General features: G+C 40.9%; 1 protein-coding gene across 12 annotated transcripts in view; it reads left to right on the top strand.

The window, feature by feature from the left end:
* LOC119729257 (myelin transcription factor 1-like) overlaps positions 1 to 18,368 on the top strand; it is a 53,415-nt gene extending 35,047 nt beyond the window's left edge. For 3 of the 12 annotated variants that reach the window (XM_038201848.1, XM_038201849.1, XM_038201858.1), the window contains 14 exons: positions 43 to 136; positions 320 to 360; positions 796 to 823; positions 3,355 to 3,420; positions 4,219 to 4,383; positions 4,982 to 5,875; positions 6,442 to 6,516; positions 8,595 to 8,657; positions 10,280 to 10,339; positions 12,940 to 13,113; positions 14,109 to 14,186; positions 14,757 to 14,954; positions 16,014 to 16,168; positions 16,564 to 18,368. In XM_038201848.1, coding sequence (XP_038057776.1) covers positions 43 to 136; positions 320 to 360; positions 796 to 823; positions 3,355 to 3,420; positions 4,219 to 4,383; positions 4,982 to 5,875; positions 6,442 to 6,516; positions 8,595 to 8,657; positions 10,280 to 10,339; positions 12,940 to 13,113; positions 14,109 to 14,186; positions 14,757 to 14,954; positions 16,014 to 16,168; positions 16,564 to 17,078 — 2,606 coding nt within the window. In that variant the 3' untranslated portion in view covers positions 17,079 to 18,368. The remainder of the gene's footprint in view (positions 1 to 42; positions 137 to 319; positions 361 to 795; positions 824 to 3,354; positions 3,421 to 4,218; positions 4,384 to 4,981; positions 5,876 to 6,441; positions 6,517 to 8,594; positions 8,658 to 10,279; positions 10,340 to 12,939; positions 13,114 to 14,108; positions 14,187 to 14,756; positions 14,955 to 16,013; positions 16,169 to 16,563) is intronic. The other 9 variants (XM_038201853.1, XM_038201850.1, XM_038201851.1 and 6 more) reach the window with 9 other exon arrangements.

The following is an 18,368-nucleotide window of genomic DNA, read 5'->3' on the forward strand; positions in this document are numbered from 1 at the left end:
AAAGGCTCAACATGTAACTTATTTCTTGCCTCCTTTTTCCAGCATTGACGAAAGACTTTCTCGAGGGCTGCAAGTGCCCTACCCCGGGCTGCGATGGAACAGGCCATGTCACCGGACTGTACCACCATCATCGCAGGTAAAAAAAGTTTTAAGTTAATATTTTTGTTTATTTAAAAAAAAAAATCATGGATAAGTCGAACTACTGACGAGCGTTACTGTACTTTAGATTGATCTGCAGTTTGCATTGCCCATGTTGGTGAACATTTCATCCTTCATTTGTAGCTGTTAAAGTAATTTTCATGCTTTTTTTTGCTTCTAGTCTTTCTGGATGTCCACACAGAGATAAGATTCCTCAGCAACGTGAGTGTTTTTTAAATTTAATTTCAAAAGTAATCTTAAATATGATGGTGCAGTATATCTTGGCATACATATTAGAAGTTACAAGTATGCAATGTCCTGTTTCTGGAGCCAATATTCTTCTACAAATGCTGAATTTGCTTTGTCTTTTGTGAGGAATGTGTAAAACTTAAGAGACAATTTTATCAAAAGAAAATCTTTTGTTGTTGTTGAAAGCCAACTTCTTGCTGTGCAAAACTCAGCACATTAGTGAACCTCAAAAATTGTCAGTTTTCTTGAGCCGTGAAGCAACTATTATTTTGCAAAGTCACATATATTGATTACATCTTGCAACAGCTGGCTCTTCATTTGTACCTGTTAACAGCACATGTTTTATCACTTCGTTTTACTAAGTTTTGCTAATTTTTCACCAATATTTGGACTCTTCTCTCTCCACAGTACTGCAGATGCACGAACACGTCCTGAAGTAAGCCATTCACAATACATATTCATGGTAGATGTACATTGCTGCACCTGCGGTACCCACCCCCCTTGTCATTCCGTGGACTCCGCCCACCCTTTATTATATAGTGTGGTGCACTGTCAGCATCGCATGTGAATTAAGCATGAGTGTTGTAGTGGTCCTCTGTAGTTTAAATAACCAGTGTGCACCCTGTAATGCCCGGTTCATACTCCGGAGTGTGAACACTGAAAGTTTTGACGTCACTGAAAGTTTTTGTGCTTCAAATTCGCAAAAGGTGAACACATTTTAACTCCGGCGAATTTTGCAGTGAATGTTTTGTGCTGTCGATTCCCTTCTCATTTGCATGAAGTATGAACCTGCCTTTTAGAGGGCAAATTGGGTGCATGAAAAATATTCAAAATTGTACCTCCTCCTCCAGTAAGTAACGTGATTTTCAAACAAAATATTTTCAGTTGTAGGCTTAGGGACAGTGGAAGCAATTGTAATCAGTCAGAAGAAACTGTCCTAATCCATCCAAGTCTCACACTGTACATGTAGTTTATTAGGACAGGGATATAAAAAATTTAGAGGGTGCGATGTTTCAATTCTAACAGAATCTGTCTCAAAGGCAAAATAAGGGTGTAAATTTGCTTTTGAAAAAAAATCTGCGAGATTTTGAATGTTCAGACCCCGCAACTTTACATTTCAGGTTACTCCAGTCAATAATCAGTATGCAACAGCATTTTATTTCTCAGGCACGTAGGTCTACATGTTGGAAATTTCACGGGGACGTCTTCAGGTATTCTAATTACAAAGTTTAGGTCTAGACCATTCCGATCATGCAGTCACTCTACATTCACGAAGGCCCCCTTCAATGGGGAAAGCATTGTGCTAGCTATTGTACAAATAATCCCTCACGGAGCAGTTGCTTTGTACAATAGCCGGCACAAAGCTTCAGCCATTGAAGGGGGCCTCCATGACTATACAGTGAATGCATGCTCTGATCAGTCTATATGTTACCAGGGTAGAGAGAAATTTGATATTTATATGTTCAGTGTGAATCCTGTGAGTTTTTCGAGCACAAAGAGTTAGAACAGGGTCATTTTGTTTTTGCTCCGAGAAATTTTTCCGAGCAGCAGTTGCGTAGGTTTCGTCTGCTTAAGAAGTTGGAATTGGTGTTGCTCAAGGCACGCCTGATGAGATTGGGAATCGAACCCCAAACGCTAGATCGCTTGCTAGGCAGGTAGAGCAGGGTTTGAATCCGCATTGTGTTGACTTTTCACATTTTAGAAAAAGTTGAAACTTTTGGAGTTTAAGTTTTTTTGGCAGTTAGTGTTTCGTTAGCTCCTTTTGTGTTGGGTGTTTTTTAATTAATTATAAATCTGGCTTAGTTCTCACGATAGACATATTTTGTTATGACAGTACTAGTTGTTCCGTTCAAATTATATTTTTAATCTTTCTAGTGATAATCAGTGGTAATTCAACAATGAGGTGGAGAGAGTTGTTTTCCCATAAATAACTAATCTATTTTGACTATTTTTAGGCTTCAGATTAGAGAAATAATAATGCCTTGTAGCTTTTCAAGATTTAGCATTTTACTATTTATATTTGTATTTTTGCACTTTTTTTTTAATAATACTTATCATTCTATTCAGTTGTATTTTTTTTCTCAGCAAATCTGAAAATATTTATTGAAAGCTTGAGTGACTTTACTTGTTCGTCAATACTCATTAAACTCGTTCTACCTTTTATTTTTTTGTTTAAAAATAATTGTAGAGTTTTGTTTTGCATGACTCTTGTTTTGAACTTTGTAACTTTCCTTGACTGACTTTTGAATGATTTATTTCCTGTGTTACTTTCTGTCTGTTTGTTTTCTAGTTCCATATATCTTGCTGTTTTGATGCTTTTTAATTTTAGTTTGATGTAAACCATATTTTGTTTGTCCATTGTGTTCATACCATTTAAAAACTATTTCAATTTTGTTTATTTGACTCACAATTTCTGTATACATTAAAACCTGTATACATTTATTTAAAAAAAAAACCCAAAAACTAGGGAAATGAGACAATCGTTGCTACAAAAAAACCCCATTTTTAAAGTGGTATTGGAAGGTTGTTGGAACAAAATTGACTTAACCAGTTCGCGCCAGGATTATTTTGACAAGAACGGAACAAGGCGTTGGATCATTTTTCACTCGAGCTCAAGCCAGGCGGGTTGAAGCCATCACACTCACATTTCCAGCCTCGCTCGCTGCGAGCGGGTCACTGACAGATATTTCCGACCTCGCTCCCTGCGTGTTAATCTGTCATCCGTTCCAAATACCACAAAAATGTGCGTGTATACACGTCATCCAAAGCGAACTGGTTAAAAAAAAAAAAAAAACTACAAAATACAACAGAAAACTGGAATGGGAATCATACAGAAAGCTCTCTGATTTTCCGAAATATTTGCAGACGGGATAACTGTGTTAACTTTAAACCGTGACATGTCGACAACGAGAAATGAATTAATAATTAATTGGCTTGCTCTTGTTTTGCTTCTTTTCCCTTATTAAGCAGATGCCCGACACCGGGCTGCACAGGACGGGGGCATGTCAATAGCAACAGGAACTCCCACAGGAGGTGAGTCCGTGTCTAGACTTTTGATCATAGCAGTACATTCTCTATAACTGTTGATTTAATTTATGTAAGCTAAATTTGTGTTGGGCAGGGGAGGCACTATGACATCTTTATAAACCATCAGACTGCTTCATAAATTGGCTTGGATGTTGAAAGTTTATGAATCAGCGAAAAACTGGAATCGTCTATTACAGTGATTGATTCTGACATTGCCTATGCCTGTGATTAGGATTTTCTGTTCATATGTTAGCGCGTGCCGTCAAATTTGACATTGCTTATCAACAAACATGTTTGCCTTGTTTGAGGTTATTTTGATCTTTTCATTGACGCGGTTGATGTAAGCTGCCTCTTTTTATATGTATCCAGACATTTTTACCTTATGTTTCTTTTTAGCTTGTGTACTTTTAAAGCATGGAGTTTAGATTAACTGGTGCATGTATTAGTACATATTCATTAGTTACCGTAGCAAGGTACACGGCAGATTTTTCATGAATTTGGAGTTCTGTTGATGAGCAGTAATTCGTCCCTGTTCCTCTGTTACTGTATTCTATTCCCTCTGTGCCCCTGCATGAGTTTCTTTGTCACAAAGCCCATTTTATCAGATTTGAAGAGATTGTTTTGAAATTATCCTAACCATTTCATTCAATCCCAAGCCTTGTTCAGAATTTGCTGCAGTGACTTCAAAAAATATAAACCCATTTTTTTCTGTTTCTAACCTTGGATCGTTTCCTGCATGAACCACGTTCCTCACTATTGTCTCTTTTCTTTCCTCTGTGGTTGAATGACTTCTTTCTCCCATAGTTTATCCGGTTGTCCGATCGCCGCTGCCGAGAAGCACACCGGGGTCAAGCTGCCGCAGCAGCAGCAACCCCAGCAGCAGCCTGGCGATCCCATGAACCGGTTTGAAGGCATGCCCCACGTCGCAACCAGCCGCTCGGACCACATGGTGGCAGACATGCTCAACAGGTGATTGACTTGTGATGACTTGTGATTGACTTGTGATGACTTGTGATTGACTTGTGATTGACTTGTGATTGACTTGTGATTGACTTGTGGTTGACTTGTGATGACTTGTGATGACTTGTGATTGACTTGTGGTTGACTTGTGATGACTTGTGATTGACTTGTGATTGACTTGTGATTGACTTGTGATTGACTTGTGATGACTTGTGGTGACTTGAGACTACAATTCTGTCTGAGACGGTCATTTTCATCCCTTAATCCTTTCTCCGTAAGTTGTTATATTAATTGCTTCACAAACTTTCACCACAATACACTGCAGTAATGATAAATTGTGGCGTCGGATTGCTCATTCAATGACATAAAAGAACATTGTAGCCACCATCATCTTACTACATGACCTTCATTAAAGAATATAACTTGGATTTAATCAAATATTTGTGGACTGAATTGACATTGTCTTTGAAGATGTAAAACCTTGTTGGTTATGTCATATTGATGAAGTTTATCGAGCGGTTTAGTGCGTTGTATTTTGAGGTTATCAAAGTTTGTTGACTTGAGTTTGACTTTGCACATTGTGTGTTTTTTAATTGTGACATTGCAGACCAGTGTGCTACGTAAAGCAGATGGACAGTGGCTACCAGGCATTCAACAACTCGGCACCCCGCCCAAGCTTGCCAGGGGACGTCCGCTTCAGCAAACCGGATGGCGTGTTGCCCTTTGAAACCAAGGTGGCCTACAACACGGGCCACAAGCGCATCGCCCCCAAGATCATCACGGCCAGTGACCTGAGCCCGCCGGTCAAGAAGAAGCTCCAGGCTGGAGATTACGACCCCAACGACTGCACCATCGATTCCACCTCGGCCCGCATGGCAGCCACTGCCCTCAACTTGTCCATCAAGGCCCCTCAACTGGCTCCGGGGCAGCTGACCATCCCCATGCAGATGCCTCCCCCGTCCCATCCCCACTTAACCCCACAGAACGCCCACCAACACCCCCACTCACACCCCCAGCAGCATCACTCCCAGCAGCATCACCCCCAGCAGCATCACCCCCAAGCCCTGACCACCCCTCCTACCCAAATCTCGCAGCGTCCCCTTGAAACAGTCAAAGTGGACAGCAACGGCACCTTGGACCTCAGCATGAAGTCTAGCAAGTCATCGGAAGTGGCTTCCAACACCCATGCATCCAGTCAAAGTGTCCCGTCCCCGGCCTCGGTCCAATCAGCAGCCAATGGGCTGATCCAGCTCAGTGTACCCCAGCCCGGGGTCCAGAACCCCGTCCCCTCTTTCATCACCACAGCGCCCACCATCCTTCAGATCCCCCGGAGCTACGGCGAGCAGCCCATGGACTTCTCTACCAGCATGAGCAAGCCCCAGAAAGCCATCAAGGCTCCCAGTATTGCTGTGTCCTGCTTCCCAACCAGCCTGACCACCAGTTCCTCCATCACTGTCGCAGCCATGCTCAAGACCAGCAATCCTGATTACGATGATCCCAGGTACCTTGTTTTAGCAATCCTAGGACTCTTTGGCCTCTGAGCCCAACTTAACAATTCTTGAGGTTTCCAAATTATGCAAGTTTGCATCTGTGTGATTATAAACTTTTTTGGCAAGGCTTTGCCCTTTATGGCATTGTACTAAACTTGAATGATGCCCTTCAATGGGTTTTGCAGTTTGACTTATTTCATTTTCACTGATACCATTTTACCCATTTGTTTTGTTTCATTCCATCAATCGTCAATCCAACAAGACTAATTCAACATCATAAAAACATTTATGACACAAACGATTGCATTACTAATTCTTGCTCTACTCACATCAATGCTTAGTTAAACTTTCCATGATTCATTTGTTTTAGAGAAAAATTTTCAAGGATTCATTTGTAAGGGAAAGGTGTCAAAATACCTGATAAGAACCATCATTATTTGGAGTGACTTCCTCAACACACAGATGCCTTGTCTTTGTTTTTACCATGGCTATAACCATTAACAATTCCCCGTCATTTGCCTCTCTCACCCCCTTCTCTCTACCGCCCTCGCTTGCTTGGATCTGCCACGCTCTTAAGTAGTGGTGCGTTCATGCAATTTAACAAACCCCGCAAAATCAAGGGCAGTCTGGACGGGAAACGCGAGCATCTCAGGTAGGTTCCCCTACTGATCCCACTGCTGACACCGAAAAACAGCGCCCACTGCCGGTCAGCTTTAAGACACTGCATGCATGCTGTAAAACTTCTCTGGTGGCAATGTCAAATAAATGTCAGTAGCTGGGATTGTTAATTGCATGAACTGTTTACTGTGTACATGTACTGTATGTAGTGGATTATATGTATCTGTACAAGGCCAAGCTACAAAGGTTAGAGTCCAAGTAAAAATAATCTCAAATCTTACTTTACATCTTTGTCTTACTTTCTTACTTCTGGTTTTGGGTTGACTTTGTAACCTCTTCCTATATGTCTGCCTGTCTGTAGAACTTCAAATGCCGTTCTGTAATCCTTTGCATGGACAAATGTGGTAGTTGCTTCCTCCTTTACTCTATATAAGACACGTACCCTTGATCCTCTTTCAAAATATGCTTCTTGTGTTCTGTGGTGATGAGCTGTAAGCTATATTGTTTCCTTCTATATGTACTTTCAATTTTTGTCTTTATGTGTCTTAAAAGTATTAGCTCATCCCACAGGTATATTTTGCATGCAAAACAAAATACTAGACACACGATAACTTGTCAGTAAATATTCACGCCTTCACTGTCAGTTCAATTTACCCTCACAAGATCTGTGAAACACTTCAGGACGTAGTCCTTGACAAAAGTATGCACTGTACATTCAACCAAGGATCGATGTATCTACATGTGCATCCTAAAACACACTGCTAAAACACACTGCAGTCCATGGATTTACGGTTGTAAGTCAAGTCATCACAAGTCAATCACAAGTCATACAGTCTCAAGTCAAGAGATGAGATACTATGGTCTCCGTGCACAAGTACCCCATCAGCGGCCAGAAAAGGAGAGTTGGGGGAGACCTAGACTGGTTCCCGATCCATTTACTGCGTATTTGGAATGTATGCAAAGTTATTGGAGGCGGGGATTAGTCTCGGAGACTATCGCAAGTTGAATTTGAACGTACCGGTATTCCCGCGCGGATGACGCCTGACGCTCATGCGAAGATGCGGTGGCGATAGCTCTTGCACATTCAGGAGGTCGTGCGTACTTCGCGCGAACCAGTACAGTACATTACGCGCACACTGTGTCCCGTCCACGGAGCTTTCAAAAGAGGTTAAAATGCCCCCTCTTTTGTTGGCGCACTGAGCCCATAGTAAACTGTAACAAAGCTTTCCTAGATTATTCTTCATTCTTTGTGTATTGTGACCTGAGTTGTAATTTGACTTGTGATTGAATTCTGATTTGACTTGAAATAGACTTATGGACATCAATTCTCACATCCTCCGATGTAACTCTAGGACACAAGTCCTTGGATGGTATACAAATAATGAATGGTTATGAGTGCAATGGTAAGAATAATTTCATGAGGTGACAGTTGGAATGGTCCATTCCATGAGTCGAAGCCAAGTGGAATGGAACATTCCATCTGTCGCTGAATGAAATTATTCTTTCCATTGCACGAATGTGAAACATTCATTGTTTGTTTTATACAACGCCTGAATAAATCCTCGTCATCTGATGGGTCACTTTGTAGACTGGTACTATGAATACATCAGAGTTATCATCGCTGTGTGAAAGCACAACCAATAGCGTGACCATGCAATGGAAGTTCTATTTACCGTGGAATAGAACTTCTATTTTTGCGGTGCAGCCGCCCCGTGCAGTGGTACGAATAATTCAATAACACGTGATCAATGACCCATTAATCAGAAGACAGGAATTTATTCAGGCATTGTATAAAAAGTAATAAAGAACATTGTACATATGTTTATCCTTGGACATATCATATAACATACATATTTGCCACTCTTAGGACGTACATGGATGTCCTTGGCATTCATTAAACCCTCGGCTGTATTTTGTACAGTACAGTGCCTAAATGTTACAAATTGTTTTGGGAAAAACATGTAAACTTCTGTTTGTGTAGCAGTTTAATTGAAACACTTAGTTGTGGACCGTCAAGTTGAGACTATTCCACATTGTCGACAGGTAGGGCAGCATACCTCCCAATGCATTTTCAGCTCCTAATCTCACACAACCTGCTTCCCCTCTTCACAGTTGTCCCACCCCCGGCTGCGATGGATCGGGCCACGCGACTGGAAATTACGCCTCCCATAGAAGGTATACATTGCTGCGATCTCTTCACAAAATTATTAACACTTGCGGTAATACGTTGTCATTTTCCACAGCCATCTCAGTAAATCATGGGAAAAACAAGACCCAATGCTCAAATTTACTTTTCTCTCATGTCAGAGTAGAATGCCTTCTAAATTTGCCTCCAGGAATTTAGAGTTTGCAACAAAATTAACATGTGCCTTGTTAAGGTCTTTGATTAACTGTTGCTTCAGAGCGGCACTACAAACAATGGAATAATGCTCTGCACCAATATTTGTTCTTAGCATAAAGAAACATCAGATAGTGTGCAGGGTTTAGAATGTAGTTGATCTAGATTTGTACTCTGGCCTGTGACAGTATGCATTCGCATGATCTCAATATAGAGGGTTTGTAAGCTTCATCAAAACCCACAACAGAATGAGAAAAGAACTTGCATCTTATTCTATAGCCATTTGTAACTATTTAATTTGTGTGACATTCAATCACAGAAACAATATATTAGTGAGTATTTAAGTATTTCACTATTCTGTGAGAAGCAGGACCACAATGAAAAATATTTCTCTCACAAATTTCAACCCGAAGCAAAGGTTGTGAAATGATTCCTTATTCACTGCTTGATGGAATTTTTCCTTTTTGCTTTTTTTTGGAGGGGGGGGGGGGGGGGAGGGGAGAGGAAACCATTTCAACATGGAAATCATTTTTAATTTTGAGAGTGAACAAAGGTAGAATACAGTAGGCCATTTCTGAATCAGGTATTGTATGTTGATGGCTTCAGTTATGCCATTGATGGCCTATGTGTACTCTTAATATCCGTAGACAGCAACAACCGTTTTGGACACAAACTATGCCAACGGGGAGATGCACCCATATCATGTTGTCTTAGTTGACATTACAGTATGAAACAGTTTTATTCATAAAAGCGTGGAGCAGCCGATGAAACAGATATGAGCTGCCTCCTAATTAAATTGGTGTGGCTGGTGCCTTTTAGAAATGACTTTGGCTGCTTCCATAGGCGCAATTAAGATAGCTAGCCGTAGCCAAGAAATATAGAAGTGGCTTTACTGTTGGCAAGCAAATGGCAAGAACCTGGCAGTAGTACCATACATACTCAGTACTTCCAATGTGTAAAGTTTATGTAGCATGTTTCGAATTACGGAAAGAAAATAATCGTGCAAAACTGACACGTTTGGATTCTTTCTTTTAACCTTCATATAACCAATCGTCCTTCGTTAAACAAGGTTGCACTTATGATCATTTAATTTCCCCGACTGCTTTAATAGTGGCTGAAAAATGTTTTTGAGTTCAAGCTGTAATTATTCTCATATAACCTTGCTATGGTCCAGAGAATGAGAATGATATAAACACATCTTACCGTTCAGGGTCTAAGTTCACAGAGCTTGTTGATTAACGGCACATGTTTCTGATCAGAAAGTGGTTTTAAAAACGTGGCTGAATACCATTTCAACACCTGTCATTTTCCAAATGCATTGGGTTACTAGCTCTGTGGAACTGGCCTAAAAGTTTGCAACTGCTCGATCCTTGTATTTGTGTCTGATTAAAAAAACCTGTCATCATTTCCTTTTTTCCCCATTTTTTTTAAACATTTTATTTTGCAATTTTCTGCACAGTATATCAGGGTGCCCCATGGCTGACAAATCTGCCATTGTTCAATCCACTCAGGAGCTTAAGTAAGTCCATTCTTTAATTGGGTGGTAGACATTTTTATTTCAGTTTTTTTATTTTTCAGTCTTGAGGTTGTGGAACGCAATTCCTTTTCGTTTTTGATTTTGCATGGCCTTATTATTTTAGCACACTTCCTTTCATTTTCTAGTGTAGAAAAAAATTATTGTCAATGTCCTTTCCTTTGTTGGGTTTATTTTTATTTTTAATTTTTTATTTGATTTGTCACGTCGTGAGCATGTTACGCTATTTGCATGTTTAGATAGTTAGAAAACACCATGGGATAGCTTTAGTGTAGCCGTTCTGTTCTGTTTTAGTTTGATTTTGCAAACGGTCTTCCATGGATGTGACAGAAAGAGTGAACAACAACGTAGTTTAGACAAGTCTTTAAGTTGTTCATTTCAAAGATTTCCTTTTCTTGGACTTGAAGACAGAAACATTTAGTAGAAATCGCCTTTCTTCTTCTTAATAGATTTTTCTTCTTCAGATTTTATAAATTGAGATGAAGTACTCGTATAAAAAGAAAAACCATTTTTTTTAAATCCAAAATTAAGAACTCAAGTTCATTATTTGAAATTATTTTTATATTGACGTGAAACTATTTTTATATTGGGAAGATGTTGTTTTTTAACATTTTAACAATGGAATTTTTATGCTATAAAAATTCCAAGATATTTTTAAATTTATTTTTGGGGCGTAGATTTATTTTGTTCTGGCCCCAATATATTCTTTGTTGACGCTATGGACATGTATTTGGTCAGGTTTCTGCGAGAGATAACTTTTACAGTGTTAAAGTATTTCTATTGATGCTACGATGTAAGATAGAGTGCACATGATTCCAATTCATCAAATAAACGCAGGGGGAATCTTACAACCGTAAGGTGTATTTTCAATGGCTTCAAATAAAAAGAAATGTTTAAACAGTCTCCGTGTGTGGTTTATTTGATACATGTAAGAACTTGATATACAGTAGTTGCTCTTTATAAAAGTATGAAGCCCGGTAAAGGACAGGGTGGAATTTTTTTTTTTTTGTAATTTGCTAATTCGTTCCCACGAATTGCTAATTCGTGCGCACGAATAATTGTTAACTTGTTCGCACAAATTGCTTATTCGTTCCCACGAATTACCAACTCGTTCCCACGAATTACTAATGCGTTCCCGGAGGCACGAGTTAGCTATTCGTTCCCACGAATTAGGAAATCATGCGAACGAACTAGCAGTTCGTGGGAACGAATTAACAATTCGTGCGAACGAAATAGCAATTCGTGCGAACGAAATAGCAATTCGTGCGAACGAAATAGCAATTCGTGCGAACGAGTTAGCAATTCGTGCGAATGAATTAGTAATTCATGGGAACGAGTTAGCAAATCTTGGGAATGAATTAGCAAATTACAAAAAAAAATTCCACCCTGTCCCTTCCCGGGCTTCATATAAAAGCAACGCGGTTGGGTGAAAAAAAAAAAATTGAAGTCACATGGAGGAAAAATATTTTTCATTATGGTCACCACATTTGCTTAACAGTATGTTGTAATTGTTACAAACCTGTAATACTAATTTCAACATGGATGATGTCGTCTGTAACATCATACCTGTTAATTGCTACAGTGTCTTTCTCATGTATTCGTCCATACATCGTTGTACAGTGTAACATCTGCATTTAAACCTGTCCATGGTACGGCAGTGCAGAATAGAGCAGTTTGCTTTACTCCCTGTTGACATTCACCATTGTTGGACAGCAACAGACAAAGCAAGTGTGAAGTCACAATCACTCTGCATACTTTGGATGGTTGTACTACTCAAACCAGTCGTATAATTGTACTACTAGTGCATGACATTAGTTTATAGTGCATGCTCTTTCATTTCATGTCCTGCTCTGTGCCTTTGTCAAAAGCTGAGTGTGTTTCAATAGCTGTAATATAAACGTTTACATTTTTAATGACTTTTTCAGCTGTTCCCCTCCCCCCTTTAACTGTATTCCACAGTTCTCATTTTCATTGATCGATATAAACCTTGTAATCACACGATTTTGTGTGATATTTTGTAAAAAGGCCCAGGGGTCAAATTTTCGTACACCAGGGCACACATTTTTTTAGCTTTATGCATACAATTAGCAAAACAGATTGGGTTACCAGACCAGTCATAATGTCATAGAAATTACACTGTTGGCGACCGGTTCCCCGCTGACTCCTGATATTTCTCAAGCACTATTTTCATCCAAATTGCTCCATGAAATAACATCTGGTTTTTCTAAATTGGTAATAAAGGGGCACACTCGATTTTATAACTGACCAAGATAGACACTAAGAATCTTTTAACAGTTTTGGTAACCATGCTTACTTCCAGCCTTCCAAGTACAAACATTTCCTCCAAAGTACATGTTTAAGTACATTCCTTTCACAGTTTTCGAGGCCCTTTCCGTCTATTTCCATCAGCCATCCTTCAAATATAAAATCGGTGCCAATTGCCCCCTCCCCTCTATTTTAGTACGAATCAATTTTATAACTGAGTATTGCACATTGTTTTCTTTTCTACCCTACCCCCACGCCCCACCCCACCTCTCGCCCCACCCCACAACCCTTCGCCCCACCCCACCCCTTGCCCCCAACAGGTGCCCAACACCAGGTTGTGACGGCTCAGGCCACATCACAGGCAACTACACCTCCCATCGTAGCCTGTCAGGCTGCCCCCGGGCCAAGAAGCGCAGCGCCATGTATGCCGCGCAGAAGGCGCAGGCCCAGGCTGAGGCAAGCAATGAGGAGAACCCAGACGACCCCATGATGAGGTCAGTCAGAGAGAGATTTGCAAAATCTCGGCTTTGCCTCCAGCTTCGGCTTCAGAATCTAGGGTTCCCATAGGCCAGCCACTCAGGGAAAACCTTGAAAATGAGTTTCCATTTTTCCAAAATGGAAACTCTGGGAAATATGTTTTCATTAATTGCTAGGAGCCCTGAGAATCATTCAGAAACCTTGAGTGTCCAAGTCAAATTGGAAATGCTCTCAATACTTTAGCTTCATATTTAAGAATCTTATTTGTGAAGCAGAACATGGACCAATTTTGAACCAGACTCCCACAAGTAAAGGGAGTACAATCTGCTGCAGCCAAAGCTGGAGGCAAAGCCAGGTTTTCTGAAAAGCCCAATGTCTCAGATACAGAAACCGAGAATGAAGAACATGTCGTTGTCATATTGACCCTGATGCAGGGTCAACATGACTTCATTACACATGTACACAATCTATAAAAGTAGACCTGTTCCCAGCCCAAAATTTGTAAAAAAAACCAAAAGTTTGACTTGAAGTTAATTTGACTCTTACAGCTAGAACTAATATAACTAGTTCAGAACTAGACTTGAGCTTCAACTTGAGTCTGTAAACCAATCCAGGCATGCTCTCAATTCTATCACGAAGGCCCCCTTCAATGGCGAAAGCATTGTGCTAGCTATTGTCCAGATAATTCGTCATGGGGCAGTAGCTTTGCATAATACACAATGATTTCTCCATTGATGGGTTTTTGTATGTGTGTGTACAGTGATTATAATTATCTTTCATAATGGTCTTTTGAATTGCTTTTAAAAACAAAAATTCTAGTTGCATCCGGTAACGATAAGTATAACCTTATGACACCAGGGAAACAAGGTAAACACCAGGAAATTGTTACGAAGGCAGGTCATGGCGTGAACATCAGGCAATAGAGCCCCTGGTACCCAACCCTTTTCAAAATCTGTGTTAATCATACCTGCTGGACATTTTCCCCCCAATTTGTTTTTTCCTTCCCGAACAGACTTCCCCTCCCCCTTTCTTTTATTAACCCTCCCGGAACTGTTAACGATTACCAGTGGAGTGTGGCAGAGCTTGGCAGGTAGGGACCAAACCATTACCATCATAGGGAGGTCTGAAAAGCTTTCTTTCAAAAAAAACCTGTCACGTACTCCCCTCTCAGGAAAATGCTGTAGACTTGGTACAATTGTAGTCGAGTCAGTCACAAGACAATCAAATATTGTGTACACGTATTTGTACCCTGCTTTTTGTGACCATTCATGCAGGAATACCTTTAGTCAGGCATGCAACTTTTCCTCGGATCCGCTGATTTCCTTGTTTTTTACTTCTCGTGAATGCCATTACAAATTGAAAACTACTGTACAAAGTCTTGTGTGGTTGAGGCTTTCCTCGCGTTGTTTCTAAATTCCCAGTTGCATGCCTGCTTTGTCATTCATTTGATCTAGCTTGTATTTTGACTTCAGACTGGACAGGCTAGAGTGACTTTTGATTGACTCGTGATTGACTTGTAATGCCTTGATTAGAACTCTACCCTCGCATCGTTCTTTTAGTTTGTATTTGGTTCCCTAGTCTAGCCAAGAACCACATTTGTATCACAACTTCATTCATTTACGTAACTTGAACATTATCTTTAACGTTCCTGTGACTGCAGGTGTCCGGTTCCCAACTGTGACGGCTCGGGTCATCTGACGGGCAAGTACGCCTCGCATCGCAGCGCCTCGGGTTGCCCCAACGCCTCCAAGGTCTATCACAACTACTTACGGGAGGGATTTGTCGGCAGCGAGCATCCAGCCTCGCCTAGCGCCATCGCGCCAAAGCCCGTGAAGATGGAGCCCCAGAATTTGTCTAGGTAGGAAGAAAAAAATCTAGCTCTTATTAATGAAAGTCATCAGACTGCTCACTTTATTGATGTGGGATTCTGTTACATTCAGTAAAGTGAAAGGGTCAAATCAGTTTTGTAATATCTTACATACGATTCAATTAAATTGGCCTTTTGATGTGCCCCTTTATTTACCCCAATTTGCCCCACTTTGATGTGCCCCTTACGTCATTCTGAACTTTACTTGTATGTACTGACGTTCCTTAATTGTACTCTGCTATATGCGTAAATCTTGTGAACCATTGCATGGTGTACTTGGTGTGGCCTTGTTGATGTTGCATGCGGATCGTGTTTCACTCTTATTTTCTTGTTATTTTTCGTTTCCCTCTTTTCCCATCAATATTTTTCACCCCTTCCCAATGTTCATGTAATTTCAACTACCCTCCGATCACCATCCTGCCTGAACAATTCCTTCTCGAACCCTTTGCCTGTCATATCCAAACTCCCAAATTTTTCCTGCACCCCTATTGCACTCCGTTATCAATCTCATCAATTTAAACACTACTTACAACCTAAAATCATCCCCACCAACCCCATCCCCACACCACCAACAACCCCACCCCAACCCCACCAACAACGCCACGCCCACCCCACTTCCCATCCAATCTTTCCATCTTGTGGCCGCTTCTTTCCCTACCTCATTTCATTCCATCTCCTTTCATTTGCCTCCTTGCATCAATTCCCAATTCCTCCTCACACCTTATCCTCATCCAACCCTCCTTGATTCTGTACTCATCTTTCTGTACCTCATTCCTCCATATTCTCTCAAAACTTCTTCACCCTCTACCTATAAATTGTTCCTCTCACCAATTCCTTCCACCTGTACCATAATTCAACTCTTCGAACCTCCCTCTTTCCACTCCTACCTTACCAACGTGTTCTCGTCTTTGTTCACCCCACCATCCCTTCTTAAATCGTCCACATGTTACACCTTTTCCTTCCTCCTACATCATCCACTTCATCCTCCAACCTCCGCCACTACACCCTGCTTGGTTCCCGTCTTTTACCCCTTCCCGTCCCCTCTTGTAGTTGTCCGATACCTGGTTGTGATGGCTCGGGCCACTGTAACGGTAACTTCTCCTCTCACCGTAGCCTGTCGGGATGCCCCAAGGCCACCAGCGTCATGAAGAAAGCCAGGCTGAAGGAGGAGGAAATCACTGCCATCTCGATCAAAGCGGCACAAGGTCAAAACCTCTTCTCATAAACTTACATCATCAGAGAATTTATTCAAAATCGTGTCTCATACTCTCGTTCAATTGCTTTGATTGAAAATGTGTATGTTATCCTTGCAAAAAAAGTGTCATTTTCCTTATAAACTATTGATGCTTTTGTACTTTGACCAATCATTTTTATCAGATGCAATCTCTGCAAGGCACTCAATATATCTTGGAGGATAAAATCATCCAAGATATACACTCCTCAATCCTGAAAAATCCTTCAAAATCTCCCTGTTGATTTTTTTCATGGATCCAGGGGTAAGGGTTAATCAGTCTATACAACGATGTACTGGTCAGTTCCAGATTCTTTCTGATGGAAATTTGCTGCCACAAACTCTTAGAATTTCTTTTTCCAATTTCAGGCATTGAGAATGACGAGGACATCCGTGCCCTGGACACAGAGATCACAGAGCTACAGCACAGCAATTGCCAGATGGAGTCACAGATGATCAAGCTACGAACCCAGATCACCTCCATGGAAGGCAAGCTACACACGGCAGAGAAAGAGCACAACGCCATGGAGGAGAAGCACCGGACGCTGACCCACCAGCTGGAGGAGTTGCGCAACACCCTCATCAAGCACCTGTCGGATGTCCAGAGCCAGACCGCCTCGGTCCCGCAACAAGCGGCCGCCCAGCTGCCCCCTCCTGCCTCGGGGACTGCAGCTCGGTCCGGACTGAGCCGGGAGAACATTGAGGCTTTCTTGACCACCTTGGAGACAACCGCCACGGGGGGAGGCAGCGAGGATCGGCCGGAGACCCCACCTGAAGAAGACAGTGCCCCGATGGAGTTTGAGGCTCCTGAGGCTGCCACGGCAAAAACGGTGGCAGTGGTGGGATCGGCGACAGTCAACACCATTGCTGTGTCTGCTACGTAGACATGGCATCTAGTGAACAAACCATCCATCACAAGCAGATGTGGTTAGGCTGAGATAAACACCCCTGACTTGTTCCAGGACTGTCGGGATTCATTTTACTTAAGATTATGCTCATGGAAATCTGATACTCTAGAAGAGTTCCCAGATCCGTACAAAGGATGTACAACCCCAGTTGTATACCCAACATAGTGTACTCGGCCACATATATGCATAAGCTTGATAGTGATAATACTTGTTTCATTTACATACATGAATATCATTTACACAGAAGATCAAACTCTCCAGAATCATTCAAATAACTGCAAGTGATGTTTTTGTGATTTTAATTTAAAAAGGATACAGCAAACTGTTACTGTATCAGCCAAAGTGAAAAGTCTTTCACTTAAAATGTAACTCAAAACCCTTCAAGGAATTCTGGTAATTTTGGGATTCTTGAAAATTCTTTTTTCCATGCAATCGGGAAAAAGGCAATACGACTGTGTTTCACTGTGTGATTTAGTGCAATCATTGAAGTTCCACAGAATGTTGCAAGTTTTTCAGATCCACCAAGTTCCCCACGGGTAACAAATCGTTTGGATTAAAAACTCTAGCTGAACCTAATTGACCTCCTACTCGAATATTCATAGCTCACAATGACCCTTGACCTATGAAGTCTCCAACCCACAGTAATAAGTTACTCTGATGCAGACCATGATTTTTGTGAATGCTGAGTATTAGAATGTTCTTTGTTTTTCTAGGTTTTAATTATTTTTTCTACACAAAAAAAAACATAATTTGTACGTTCATAACAAGTCCAAACAATGTGTGCTTGTAAATAGAAAGATGTTTTTGTTCTTTCGTTTGTCAGGGTGTAAAAAAAAGTTGGACATTTTCTGTCTATGAAAATATAACTTTTCGACGTATTCCTTTTCTGCCTATTTCGAAAATGCAGATGTGTGCATGCCCTTCAAAGAAGTATAAATTTTGCTTTGATTTTTTGAGGATATTGAAATTAAATTTGAAATTCACTTACAAGTTAGTCTTTAGGTATTGGGAGGGGGGGATATTTTACACAGGGCAAAAACCAGTACTAAATGAAAAGAAAAGTTGGGGAAAAATCCTTTTAAATAAAAAGGACACAAGCAGTATAACTGTCTGTTGCTCAAGAAAAGCTTTTCCAATTGCTGTTCGGTTTCCAGTCAACGTGCGGAGTACCAGCCAGATCTGACCAATCAGATGGAGGGTATTATAAATAATTATGACTTTGATTTCTTTTAGCTTGTCTGGCATTGGCTAGTCAAAAAAAAAAAA

The sequence above is a fragment of the Patiria miniata genome, unplaced genomic scaffold, assembly GCF_015706575.1.
Source record: "Patiria miniata isolate m_02_andy unplaced genomic scaffold, ASM1570657v1 HiC_scaffold_20, whole genome shotgun sequence".
NCBI lineage: Eukaryota > Metazoa > Echinodermata > Asteroidea > Valvatida > Asterinidae > Patiria > Patiria miniata.